At 30.4% G+C, this 13335-nt stretch overlaps 1 protein-coding gene across 4 annotated transcripts; it reads left to right on the top strand.

Moving 5' to 3' along the window:
- The first annotated feature begins 510 nt into the window (after positions 1-510).
- On the top strand, positions 511-8889 carry LOC129322780 (uncharacterized). Of its 4 annotated transcripts, none has more exons than XM_054969158.1 (13): positions 512-900; positions 2437-2546; positions 2651-2761; positions 3734-3791; positions 3981-4070; positions 4917-5011; positions 5097-5150; positions 5904-6041; positions 6333-6393; positions 6532-6646; positions 7552-7621; positions 8121-8192; positions 8401-8889. In XM_054969158.1, exons 1-13 carry the CDS (start codon positions 735-737, stop codon positions 8515-8517), a joined length of 1257 nt encoding a protein of 418 aa, XP_054825133.1. In that variant the 5' UTR covers positions 512-734; the 3' UTR covers positions 8518-8889. The 4 variants fall into 4 exon arrangements, with proteins under 4 accessions (XP_054825132.1, XP_054825133.1, XP_054825131.1 ...); XM_054969156.1 differs by having other exon boundaries at positions 3981-4163; XM_054969157.1 differs by lacking the exon at positions 5097-5150 and having other exon boundaries at positions 511-900; positions 3981-4163.
- Positions 8890-13335: the final 4446 nt, after the last annotated feature.

The raw sequence follows: 13335 nt of genomic DNA, 5'->3' as shown, positions 1-13335 counted from the left end.
TATGTGCGCATCTAAAAGAAATACTACTTTGTTTAAACTAATATTAACTAGACTAAGTGAAATTCATGCTACTTATTTTAAAAGCAAGATCAATAATTTAAATCTATTGAAACCGTACGTTGATTAATACTAGTAGATATGAATAACTGTAAACTAAAGTCTACCATTGATATTTTAATTTTGTATAAACTTTTAGTTCAATCTTTTAATTTTATAAAGTACTTTTTCAATTCTCTAATGCTTTCCATTATTAATTTTAAATAATTATATTTTATGCTAATTATATTAAACTTAATATGTAAAACATTATTTTGTTAATATTTAAAATTTTAATATAAAAATTTTTATTGCTGAAACTAACTATATTAATTATAATTAAATGACTGAAAAAATATTTTATAAAATTATTAAAGGAAAATGAAATTATAAATAATTGTTGTATGTAAATTTAACTAGTGAGTGTCCAGAACTGGAGGCCAATAATATATGCACATTTTTTTGCTTGATATGTTCCATTTTCTGTTTTGGATGGTGGAGGAGGCAGAAGTATTGTGGACACATTAAGATCACTTTCTCGAAGTATTCTCATAATCATCCCAAGATTCGTTGAGGCGAGATGCTCTCTGAGGAAGGAGGGTTATAGGGATCTTGGCTCTTATGTGAAAGCTTGTCTTTTCAGCCTCGGTGAGTTCCTCAAGACTTCTCCAGCAGTGTGCTTCGCCATAGTTATTGAGATGAGCAGCCCCGTAGAGGAACACTCATTAGCGAAAGCTGCGAAACTTACTGAAAATCTTTACCACACCCGAGACACCTATTTCCCGGAAAATCAAGATGACAAGATCTCCAAATTGCGAGAACAATCCGATCTTGCTCTGAAATTCCTCGATTCTATATCTCCAGGTAAAAATTGACCTATTCATATAAACTTGTATCGTTTTATGTTTGAGGAACTCCTACTACTACTTCCCCAGTTCGGTTTTCCAGAGAACTGAGCCTGCAGATATATTGGAATTGAGGAAACTGAACATAAAATGAGTGCATGAATGAGATTCTGTGGTGTAATTTGCGTTTCTTTTTTATTGGTTCAAACTTCAATTATCAGGTTGAAAATGCTTATTCTGATTTGTTGCTTATTCAACAACCAATGAACCTAGGGTTGAATTTCAATGAATTCGGGAACTATTTTATTGTGTTATGAGGATTTGGAAAATTCGGTTTTAAGAGTTTCCGAATACCTCGCAAGTATGACTGAAATTACCATAGCGTACATTTGAAGACATAACATATGATACTGCAGTACCAGTCAGAATAACCTGAAAAATGAAACTTTGTTATGTACAATAAGGATGATAAATGTAAAAAAATGTCATTTTTTGTTTTGACTTTGCGGAAAAGGTTGCAAAAGTCACTTGACTGCAAGATAGTAACTACGATAGCCTCTGAGGGAGAGATCAATAAAGAGCGAAACAGTTGAAAAGAGAGGCAAAGGGAGGAGATATAATTTTATAGTCAAATAGAAGAGTATGGGGAACATGGTAGGGATCAGTTAATCCTTACACGCACGAATAGATGGAGAAATATTATGTGGGTTTCAGTTTTAATTGATTCATTGGAAAAAAAATTGGGTTCAATTAGCCCTATGGATCATCATAACATTGAAATATTAGTACCAACATACTTCATGAAATGAAACCACCTCAGAGATAGCAAAAATAAAGGTCAATCAAATCTTCAGCCAATTTGGGACTGATCAACCATAGAATTGAGTTTAAGATATTGAAATCAAAATAAGAGCCAATAACATATAGGAGATGTTTCTATGAATTTCTCTTCATTGTTACTGTCTCAGTTGCTCAGATCTGTATCTGTGACAATGAAAAATAATTCATTTAGTGCCAGATTATTAACTCTTGAAAGTCAACATGATTCCTTATTACTATGTTTTTTTTTTTATATATGATGGATCTGAAGTTATTGGGCCTAATGCATTGATTATGTGTAAGAGGAAGGCAGGGAAAAGTGAAACTAGCTGTGGTAATTTCTCATGAGCTGGACAGATGGATGAAAAAAGGGCAATAATAGTGTTAAGTAACTCAAATGGGTTGAGGGGTGTGTGGGACACACACAGAGAGAGAGAGAGAGAGAGAGAGGCTGTTAGCAGAGAATGTATTGCGGACTGAGAGGTCAGTGTGAGGAAAGCACATATTTGGCTTAGTGGAGAGTCTCTGATCTATCAAATACCAGAGGAATAACTTTTTCTTTCTTCTTGCTATTTTCGTTTCTTTGCTTGCTGTAGATGCTGCTTCTTCTATCATCCAATTGTCTATTTTCTTCTGTGGGCAAAGATATACAGCTTTATTTCATAAGGAACACATGATTTGATTTGGGTTCCAACAACCAAGTATCTAAAATTCATAAAATTATCATCTTTTCCAGAGGAGAGGAAGTCACCTATGCAACGTGCAACATTTGAGTATTTGAGAGGGAAGATATTGGATGTATGTCCTGACTATAACAAAGAAGCAGAGGAGCATCTATCAAAAGCTGTAAGCACAATCAAGTTGTTAGTTTCTGTGCCTATATGTAACTATCTTGCAATTGATGTTGAAGGGGATGTTTTATGACTAACACTTCTATTTCTATGCACCAGGTTAAGCTAAACCCATCTCTTGCAGATGCTTGGCTATGTTTAGGTAACTGCATTTGGAAGAAAGGAGATCTATCTGCTGCTAAAAACTGCCTTAGTCTTGCATTAAGCAAGGTTAGTGCTGACATTAGATTCCCAATACTTGACTGGTGTTGAACATGTTGAAACACTGCAGAGCGTGTGAGCATTTTGATTTTTCATTTTTCTTTTTCCTCTTGATGTCTGTATTTGTTGAATAACAACCATGAGCCTTACCCTAGCTGATCTGATTCATGTAATGGAATTCTGTTATGAGTTCGTTTGCTTTCAAGGACCATAATGATTAATTTTAACTGTGAATAAAAAACATTCATAATCCGGACAAGTGAACACATAGAAACAAATAAATGTGAAAGATAGAAATTTTCTGATGTTTATTAGATTCTTCATTTTTACTTGAGCATGAAAGCAGAAATCAAGGTTTTTCTGATGTGAGGATGAAAAAGTTCTATTCAGTTGTGCCATCTGTGTGCTTCACTATGCAGTGTTTAGCTGAAATGGAATGCTTGGATTTTCTTGGATAAGCCTTTTAGTAAAATATTTTATGACATAGGTTGTTTATTGTTTATAAGGGTTCTCTTTGGCATTGCCAGGTCTGTTCACAAGACATGCAGAAAAATTGGAGAGCGTCATTGTATTGATGAACTTGTTTTCTGTATTATTTTTCTCATGCATTCCTTATCCTCTCCTTTTAATAAAATTTCTTGTTATATCAGAAATAATTAGCTGAAACCTTTTCTCGTGGAAAGTGGGAATAAAAGAGGAAGGGAAATGTGAATTGATTGAGAGAATATATTGATGTATTAGTTTTCTTCTTGATTTGGTGGAATATTGAATTGGCTATAGAGAATATATGTTGCAGATAAGAAATTTACTGCAATGACTGAAGGATTTCAAGATTTTAATTAGACTTTTCTATTCACATTTATTGCAGATATATTAAAGACCATAACTTTTCTATTCTTTCTGAGTGTCAGTTTTGCTCTGCATCAGGTTCAGATTTTGAATTGATTGACATCGTGATATATATTGGTTTTTTTTTTTCAGGGTCGTGACAAGAATATTCTTTGTCAATTATCAATGCTTAAAAGAAAAATGTCACAAGGTAAGGGATTCAATTCTAATTTTTATCATTAAATATCTCTTACATTTTTCTTAATTTATCCTAATTTCCTTGGTAATTGTTGAATTTTTTCAGCACTTCTAAAGAGTGCTTGTGGTTGTGGTCCAGTTCTTTCAGTTTTTTTCATAATTCATGTACAATTGTGATTTCGAAAAATCCATTCCTTCACAGGTGCTGAGAATCAAGCAGAACTTGTTGAGGAAAGCATTCAACACGCCAAAGAAGCTATCACTGTGGATGTCAAGGATGGTTATTCTTGGTGTAAGATTCTTTATATGCTGCTAACATGTATTCAAAGAACAATCCTGGCTTTGCTATCAAACAACAGTTCATATATTGACACAATCACACTGGGTATTTAAAGTTCATATCGTCTTGTCTTTGTTAGAGTTTCATTATACAAGTTCTCTTCTCTTTGGTATGCGATGATACATGTATCATCATGTATGATGTGGGAAATTTGGCTTATATGTATGCCCATTACTGGATAGAACAAAATAGGCAATAAAGTGATTAAAATGCTTTTATTTCTTCCCCTGAAATGAGCATTGAGGATTGTAATATGACATTATTTGAATGCCTAATGATGTGGATGGTGGGAATTGACCGAATGAGGGGAGAGGAGAGTGAAGGGAAAGGTTTCATTGTCATCTCTCTGTTGTGGTGAATTTTCCCGTTCTCTCTCTATCTATAGAAGAGGGAAATTGAGGTAAAATTAATAGTCCAAACTCTAAAACCCTTAACTCCCATCTTTTTTAGTTTTATTGATTTGTGAGTCGGGAAATATATGATAGTGAATATTAGACATCCAAACTAAAGAAAGGAAATTCCTAAGTTAACCTCTCATCCTCTTTCCTTCCCTTTTTCTTCTGACTCCAACAAGTCCTTAAGAAGCTAAGTGTTTTGCCTTAAGAAGCTAACGTGTTTTCTAGATACATTGCTATTCCTTCAAATTCACTTTTCCCCCTTTTGAATGAATAACGTTTATAAGAGAAACCAAAGTGGTCCATTCCCCTTTCTCTTTGTATTCTCCCTAAAAATATTTGGTTGTTCTGAAAATAATACTGCAAAATTTATATCTTTAACATAATCTGATTTTCTTGGCAGATAATCTTGGAAACGCATGCCTTACTAGTTTTTTTGTTTCTGGAGCTTGGGATCATAGCAAACTTCAACATTCTGTAAAAGCATATCAAAATGCTGTGAGTACAAGTGAATGAACTGGTTGATTATAGGCTTTTCTTTAATAATGCTGGAAACATAAAAGTTTTGTTAAATATATGCCAGGAGAAAGATGAAAGAATGAAGTCCAATCCAGATCTATATTTTAATAGTGCCATTGTAAGTTTAATACTTTTTTTTTTTTGAGTTTCTATTCTCGTGAATCTTTTTCTTGATTTCCTTCATATTTCATATTATTCACTTTTGCTATTCTCAGTCTTTCGCTATTTCATAAAGTATCATCATTCCCATAATGTACAGGGTTAGATATTTGGAAGACTCAACCCTCATGATTCGTGACTGATTTTACTTATATGGAGGGAAAAGAGCAAAAAAAATGCTTAACCATGTAAATTGAATTGGTTTTTCAACTGATAATTATACTTGGTCCTTTAACCATGCAAATTGAATTGGTTTTTCAACTGATAATTATACTTGGTTTCTTGCCTCTTGTTTCTAGATTATACTAGAACTTTTTCCATATAATTCTTCAGATAAATTGTCTTCCTCTATCATTTATGGAGACAGTTTTGTGTAATTCTGTTTTGGCCTGAAGCTTTGGTGTAATTCTTTACTAAAGGTTTTCCCCTTTGCATGTTTAGTATTCTGGTTATCAGCTTATCATAGTTCTTTCTTTAAGGACGGATGTATCAGGCTTTTAATTAAGTGCACTCAGCATAAACTCTGAATACGTTTATAAGTGTGAGCCTACCCCAGTTTTAGTAATGCCTTCTCGACCAATTCCAACTTCAATAGAGCAGGAAAATAACCATGTTAAAATCACATGCACTGTGTTCTTTACATATTTCACATGAACAATACTTAGTTTTAGCTTTTGCTGGTTAATTATTATCGTGAATAATTTTGTCACAGGTTAATAGATATCTAGAGAATTATGAGAGGGCCCTCAGTGGGTTTGAGGCTGCTGCCTTAAAGGATCCAAGTCTAAATGCTGCTGCAGAGGTTCAGAAGATAGTAAGCCTGCTTGACAAGTTGGACTATCTTATGAGGGTAACAAAATTTTTCATTGGATGTAGATTATGAAATACTGTAGCGGTAATATAAAGCTAATGGTTCTTGAACGCTATATTTACTTGACTTGTCTGGTAATTTTGATTTTCTAGTATGATTCATATAATGATAGAAACTAGTAATTTCACTAAACATTCAAGTTAATCCCCAGTTGTGCTCCCCTTCACTAAACAAGAAAGAAGATAGTGCATGATGAGTTAAAAAATGTTTGATTATTAGCAATTAGTGGGATATCAGAGTGCTTCTGTTTCATGTGAGATTTTTATGCAGGGGGGGCATTTGAAAGCTAAGCGAATGGCAAGTTTGGCCTCATCTTTAGCTGCTGTTAATTGTAAGCTACCCTCTAAACTATGAGTTTCAGTTCATGTTCTCGTTAAATTTTGTTGACCTCTCTTTCCCTTTTTTTTTTTGTTTTTTTGGTCCCATATTTAATATGTTCACTGTATTCTTGTCTTCCCTTCTGTAAAAGTGAATCCACCATACAATAGAGCTACTACAGACGGTATGTTGGAGGGTCTGAACAGAGCAGTAGCCATAGACGGGAAGGTATTATTCTTTGTTACGCATGACACTGTTGCTCCCCTGTAAGTTCTCAAATCCTGAGGATTAGCTCTCATGTTTGAATGTCTAATGTGATTTAATTGGAAGATTATGTCTTTTTTTTTTTTTGGGCCAAAAGATTATGTCAGAATTTCATTGGATGCTGTATTACATGTCTATGCATTATATGTTGTCTTCATTGACATTATCTTTTTTTCTTAATTTTTTGCATGCAGAATCTTTTTCTTTTATGGTATTTTGTTTTTTCTTGTTTTCTTGTTTTTTTTTAAGGAAAGAAGGTGGGGTGGGAAGGAAAATTGGATAAGAAATCAGGATTTTCAAATTTCACAACTGAAAGAAGGCAACCATTAGTAAATAGAATTGCAAGTTTATGATAAACTGGATGTGGAGTCCTAGGTGAGGCATACAATCTGTCATGGCTTAAATATACATTGCAGCTTTCTATAGATTTTATATATATATATATATATATATTTTGATTTTTATATTAAATAAAGGATAAAAATTACATATTCATCTAATTTAAAAAGCCAAAGGAAAAAAAGGGGGGGGGACGCCGCTCAATTGTAAGTACCTCTTTCTTGCTAATGATTGTGATAGTGCTTTTCCCCTCATACTGAAGAATCTTTGAGGCATTCCTATTTTTCATTGGAGGTTACTTGTTTCTTTGTAACATCCTAACTATTATTGACTCTAGTTTTTTTAACTTATAATTGTTTTGTCTGAAATTTAAAAGTCATAGCTATGATAATATTTTTGTTTTAATAAAAATTTGGAAAGCGGGTTGATAAAGTAATGAATACACATTGGGATAAATTGGATTCTGGGTAGTAGGGCTGTCATGAAAACTACTCAGAAATTAGTTTGAGAGCCAAGTAAGAAATGCTAATTCTGGTTTCATATAACTTGTTTTCTTTTTATTCTGCAGATACTATTTGCTTTCTGATTCAAACCAAAATTGCTTTGTTCTTACTGTTTATGGCATGCGTATAGATGTGGTAAGAGACCATGAGTTAGTTGCTGCAGTTTTGTCTTATTTTCCCTTCTAATGTATTTTAAGCATATTAGCCATTGTATATCATAAAATCTAACTTTTGTCTAGGAAAGAGATGCTACATGATATGCTTATTTGAGTGTACGCATGCTTCGGAGCCTAGATGACGTGGCCAGACAGACACAGACACGACAGAAATATGAAGTGCTTATCATAATTGAAAGTGTTGTTTATTTCTAATGTTATAGTGCAACTATTGTCAAACACGACTCCTTTTCTGAAAGCATGGTGTCAAACTGCTGTAGATCTCCAAGGAATTTAATTAGATAATCTATGAGATCAAGAACTGATTACGGATGAACCCTTTGTCAGAATTGTCTCCTTTAATGTGAACATCTAAAAGCCCAAAACATGAGAAGAAATAGAAAGGAAAAAAAAAAAGCATCTATCCTATTTGATATTTTGCATTAGTAGTGGAATTAATTGGTCCTTTCTTTCATCAGATCAAGGAAAGAGATCAGCTAACGCTGCTTGATCCATATTTCCGTCAGGTTGATTTTTCGTGGAAGGAGAAGGTATGCTTGTATATCCAATTCATTCTTTCTTTTGGATGTCCATTTGCTGGTTAAACTTGTTTAATGGAACTGATCTGAACTTGCTCATGTTTTGGTTGTTGTACTAATCAATAGATTTTCTAATTCTCCAGTGATAATATTAATATCATCAAACTAGTCATTCTGACTAAGTATTCACCTTGTGTTATGTGTGTGTATCTTAAATTAGCATTACCAATTCAAGTCTATACGAGTGGACTTCCCTGAACAAGTACTTGTGAATGGAAAAGCTGTGACCCCTCAACAAGTTGTTCGTTCGTCGATACATGCACAGCACAAACCTTGACGGGACTCATTACCAGGAGCTTTGCTTCTATGGCTGTTTGTGGTTAGTTTGGAATGGTGTATATTTCTGTTGTAAATGCATTTAGGTGGTGTATTTACGGGGGGAATTTTTGTCCCAGCTTGTGGATTGATGTTACTATGGAGGGAAGCTTCGGTTTTGGTTTTCATCTTATGTATTTACAGTAATTTTTTTTGTTTTTAATTTTTTGGGGGATTTTGGCCATCACCTGAACAAAGTATTTGGAGGGCAGCTTTTACTTGACTACCTCACCAGCTTGTGCATTTTATTGTGGATAAAGCTTGTATGTAAATTCCGAGACTGTAGTGCTTGACATAGAAAAGATTTTTTTAAGGAAATATTTATGCTTTGTAATTATTATTTAATAATTTTTGTTTGCAAGTAAAAAATATTGAATTTGCATCTGGATCCTTAATATAATACCCAAAAAAAACGTACATTTTTTTTCCATTTGGACTTGTTAAATGTAGCACAGAAACGTACAAAAAAATTAGAGAGAATAATTTAGATCTTGAATAGACTGAAAATTTCATCGGCTTAAAATATATATATATATATATATATATTTATTTATTTATATGGCACTTAAGTCTCATTATTATGCATAATTATTTGGCTAATTACACAGAGATGCGTCATATCCCTGGGGCTGGCTGATCTCACTTTTACGTATTATTGTAAATCTTGCCCCACAACTGGGAATGTGAGCAAGTTACCATTCTTCAAACAGATAAATTATTGTTTACAAGTTTAAGAGAGCCACTTTGTTGTTAAATAAAGACTTAATTATAAAATTAGTAAATGAACTATAAAATTTAGCCAATTAAAATCGTACAAACTCTCGATTAGAACAAAGTCAACTTCAAATCAAGGTTAACATCAAGTGACGCGAGAAAAATTTCTTCGAGTTTGGGCAATTTCAAATGGCCGTTAGCCATGAAGGTGCGTGAAGGGAAGTATAAATTTCGACATCATGAAAATGATTGAGATCTCAAATTCTAACATATTTATGTTAAAAAATTGTAAATCATAATAATTATGCTATATTTGGCCAAAACAATTAAAATATTTTAACTTTGTTTGAGTGATCTGACTTTGATTTGGCTTGAATCAGTGTTTGATTTCTACTTGGGTTGCTTCTGAGGGTGGGGAATGTACTGCTATTGGCAGAGATGATGCATTCTTATATTTTATTTTGTTTTTAGTTTTCTTTTCCTTCTCGTAATCAAACATTAATTTATGTCACTTGTCTTAGGTGTTTTTGTTTTTTTTTTGAAAATTTTAATGAGAACCTCTTGACCCAACTTAATTTTAATCAAAACTTCAAAAATTCTGAAATCTCACTGCACATGTGAGAGATTGATATGAAATTAAATAGCGAAAACCTTATTATTTCTGCTAATATGTGTGATTAATGTATGAAAAATGAACAAATAACATTTAAAAAATAAGCAACAGATAGAAGTGAAACTTGCAACTTTCATATAGTTTGGTGCATGGATAACTCATATAAAAAAAATGAACAACTAATATGTAGAAAATGAATAAATGGTATAAGTGAAATGAGAGTTGTAAATTCATAATGGTGTTTTACTATTAATGAAAGTTGCAAATTTTACCTATGTCATTTGTTCATTTTCCTTACATTAGTTCATTTTTCGTATACAAGTTGTTCATGCACTTAGCTTTATTAGGGATAATAATATCATTTCAGTCAACTCTTTAATTTTATTTCAGTCCCTCACATAAATAGTGAAATTTCATAATTTTAAGAGTTTTGATTGAAATTAAGTTAGGTCAAGGAGTTCTTATTGAAATTTTTCCTTTTTCTTATATGGATAAGATGACAATTTTTCCTTTAAATTATTGTGTTAGAATAGTTGAGACCACATTTTTTTTAGTACAATTTTTCTCCTAGGTCACAATATACCCCATTCCATTAATTATAACAATGTTGGTAGTGAAGTTAAAAAAAAAAAAAAATTGAGCCTCACAGTATAAAAGTAACAGAAGTTTTTATTTGATAATTAACGGAAAGAGGCACATCAAGACATTTTTAAATGCTGAACACCAAGATTACACCCAAGAAAAAAAAAATAAGGATCCTAATTACTTTGTTTAAAGACAAAAATGTCACATTTAACCTTTTCATGTTTAGTTAAGAAAATTTATCTACTAAGATTTTCATTTCGGATACCATTAGGTCATGTTATAGCTGATTTTTTCAGAGTCCATAAGATAGATAAATTATCTATCGTGCTTGTATTTTTGAGAAAATATTGTTCAAGGACCACTCATATAAATTGATATCAAATAAGGATTAAAAGATTTTGAAATATTACTGTAGAATTAGGGAACTGATTTGAAAATAAGTTTACATAAAAAAAATTATAATACTCCTACTTTTCTTTTCCTTTTATAAAACTTGTCAACTAATAAATATTTCTTGTTAAATGTGAATAAGTGCTTATTAATTCATGAATTATTACTTATTTATACATGATCTATAATTGTTCTTTCCTACAACCAAGTTTTTTCATATTTTTAAACTTGTCAATTAACAAATAACTTCTTATTAAATACGAATATATACTTATTATACTACAAAACAACAACTGATTAGCGACATAATCAGTGAAAATTCTGTCGTTAAACAAATTAGTGGCAAAATTAGTGAAAAAATATTTCAGTTAGTAAAAACATTATTATTAATTCGTTAGTAACAGAATTTGCAATTCTGTCACTAATTTTTGACGGAATAGCAACTAAAATTTTCCATCACTAAATAAAGATAAGTTATTTTGACTTTGTGACATTTTTCAACAAGTTTATTTTGTCACTAATTTTGTTGTTAATTTATTAGGTAAACCAAAATATCATTGCCATATCACCTGATGGACCAATGTCACCTTACCACCACCTAGTCACTTAGTGGACTAGTGTCATCTCACTGCCACATCAATTGTGCCTTGTCATTGTCAACTCATACTCCCTAGTGCCTTTGCGTCCACCTTATTGTCAGTTAAGCTGAAAGGAATCTTCAAGCGGAATAATAATGAAATAGATAAGACTTAACCACAACACAGTATATTAATAAATATATTAGTTAAATTATTAGTAAATATAGTATTTAAATTTATTTTTTAACATTATATTTATTTATTAATATGGAAAAATTTAATTGATCTAGATAATTATTTCGATTATATATTGTATTAAAAAATTATTTTTGATAGTAAATTTAACATTAAATTGAAAAATATTTTATTATCATATATATTATATTATAATTTGTATCTATAAATATATAATATTTTAAATTTTTATTTTTAATTATTTATTTTATTTTTATTTTAAATAAGAATAATTAAGTATACAATTTAAATTATTATTAATAATATACAAATAATTTTAAATAATAAAATATTTTAAATTTAATTTTAAAATTATTCATTTAGCATAATAACAAATTATTAAATAAATTATATATAATATATATATTATAAATAATAAAATTAAATTAAAAATAATTAGTGATAGCTTATGTTAGAAAGCTTTGTGATGAAATTTTTTGTTGTAAATTTTGTCACTAAATTGAAATAAGATATCCCAATCATTAGTGACATAATTTTTCATTGGTAAATTCTATCAATAAATTATTTCTGATGAATTAGCAATGAACATTATGATAAAATTTAATGACAGAACATTCCATCGCTAATCCACTATTTTTTTATAGTATTAATTAATAAATGACTACCTATTGAAACATGATATACTTATTCCTTCCTGCAACCAAGCTTTTTTATATTCTTAAACTAGCACTTAATAAATAATTTTTTAGTAAATATAAATGGATACTGTTAATTAATGAGTAGTTATGGTTAAAACATGATCAACGCTTGTTTCTTCTCACAACCAAGTTCTTTTAAATTCTTGAACTTATCAATTAATGAATGACTTTTTATTAATGCAAATGAATACTTGTTAATTAACAAAGGACTAATTATCAATTAAAAAAGAAAGACATGAGTATATAATCTTTTTTATTTAAAATTATTTTCAAATCATCCTCTAATCATGTTTATATGAAATCCAAGGTTGTTAAACTTGTGAGTTTAAGTAAACTTATGATATAAATGAAAACTTAAAACTGTAAACTCAAATCATAAATTCATAAGAGTTTATTTCTATTAATAAATAACTTTTAAAAATATATTCTTAAATAATTAAAATATAAAATATGATCATAATGTAATTCAAATATATTTCAAATAGGAATAATTGAAATTAAATCTGCCACATACATAGATAGTATACTTAACATAGAAATTTAAAATAGGGTAACTTATTTTAGTACCTTTTGTTTTCTTTTTATCAATATTAGTTTTTTGTTTTTTAAGTTTTATTTTTCATTGCATCGGGTCTTACCAATTTTATAATTAAGTTTTATGCAGTATTTACCTATTTTATTGAAAAAATTTATGAGTGAATTGACACGATTTATAAATTAGAAACAAAAAATGGTAAACTTGGAAAGTCAAAATCACAAATTTAATTGAGTTTTACTTAATTCGAGTTTATGAATGAGTTATATAATTTTTTAACTAAAAATGTAAAAAAGATAGATTAAAAAAAGTCAATTTGAGAGTTTGACAACAATAATAAAACCCACACTAATTCCCTAATCCAAAGATGATTTCCTAGCTCCAGCACCAAAGAATCATTCCTGTATAATTACTAATTAGCAATACTCTCGCGTCCTAAATTATAAAATATTTTAGATAAAAATCTTACATA

Source organism: Prosopis cineraria, unplaced genomic scaffold (assembly GCF_029017545.1).
Source record: "Prosopis cineraria cultivar Desert tree isolate PC_DT_omini unplaced genomic scaffold, ASM2901754v1 PC10, whole genome shotgun sequence".
NCBI classification, from domain to species: Eukaryota; Viridiplantae; Streptophyta; class Magnoliopsida; order Fabales; family Fabaceae; genus Prosopis; species Prosopis cineraria.
The sequence above is the reverse complement of the archived record's forward strand: the minus strand, read 5'-3'. Positions and strand labels throughout refer to the sequence as shown.

Coding starts and splice junctions, on each gene's coding strand:
- LOC129322780 (XM_054969156.1), top strand. CDS start 735: ATGAGCAGCCCCGTAGAGGAACACTCATTAGCGAAAGCTGCGAAACTT. Junction 2,762..3,733: donor TTAGTCTTGCATTAAGCAAG/GTTAGTGCTGAC, acceptor TTTTTTTTTCAG/GGTCGTGACAAGAATATTCT. Junction 6,647..7,551: donor CATGACACTGTTGCTCCCCT/GTAAGTTCTCAA, acceptor TTTATTCTGCAG/ATACTATTTGCTTTCTGATT.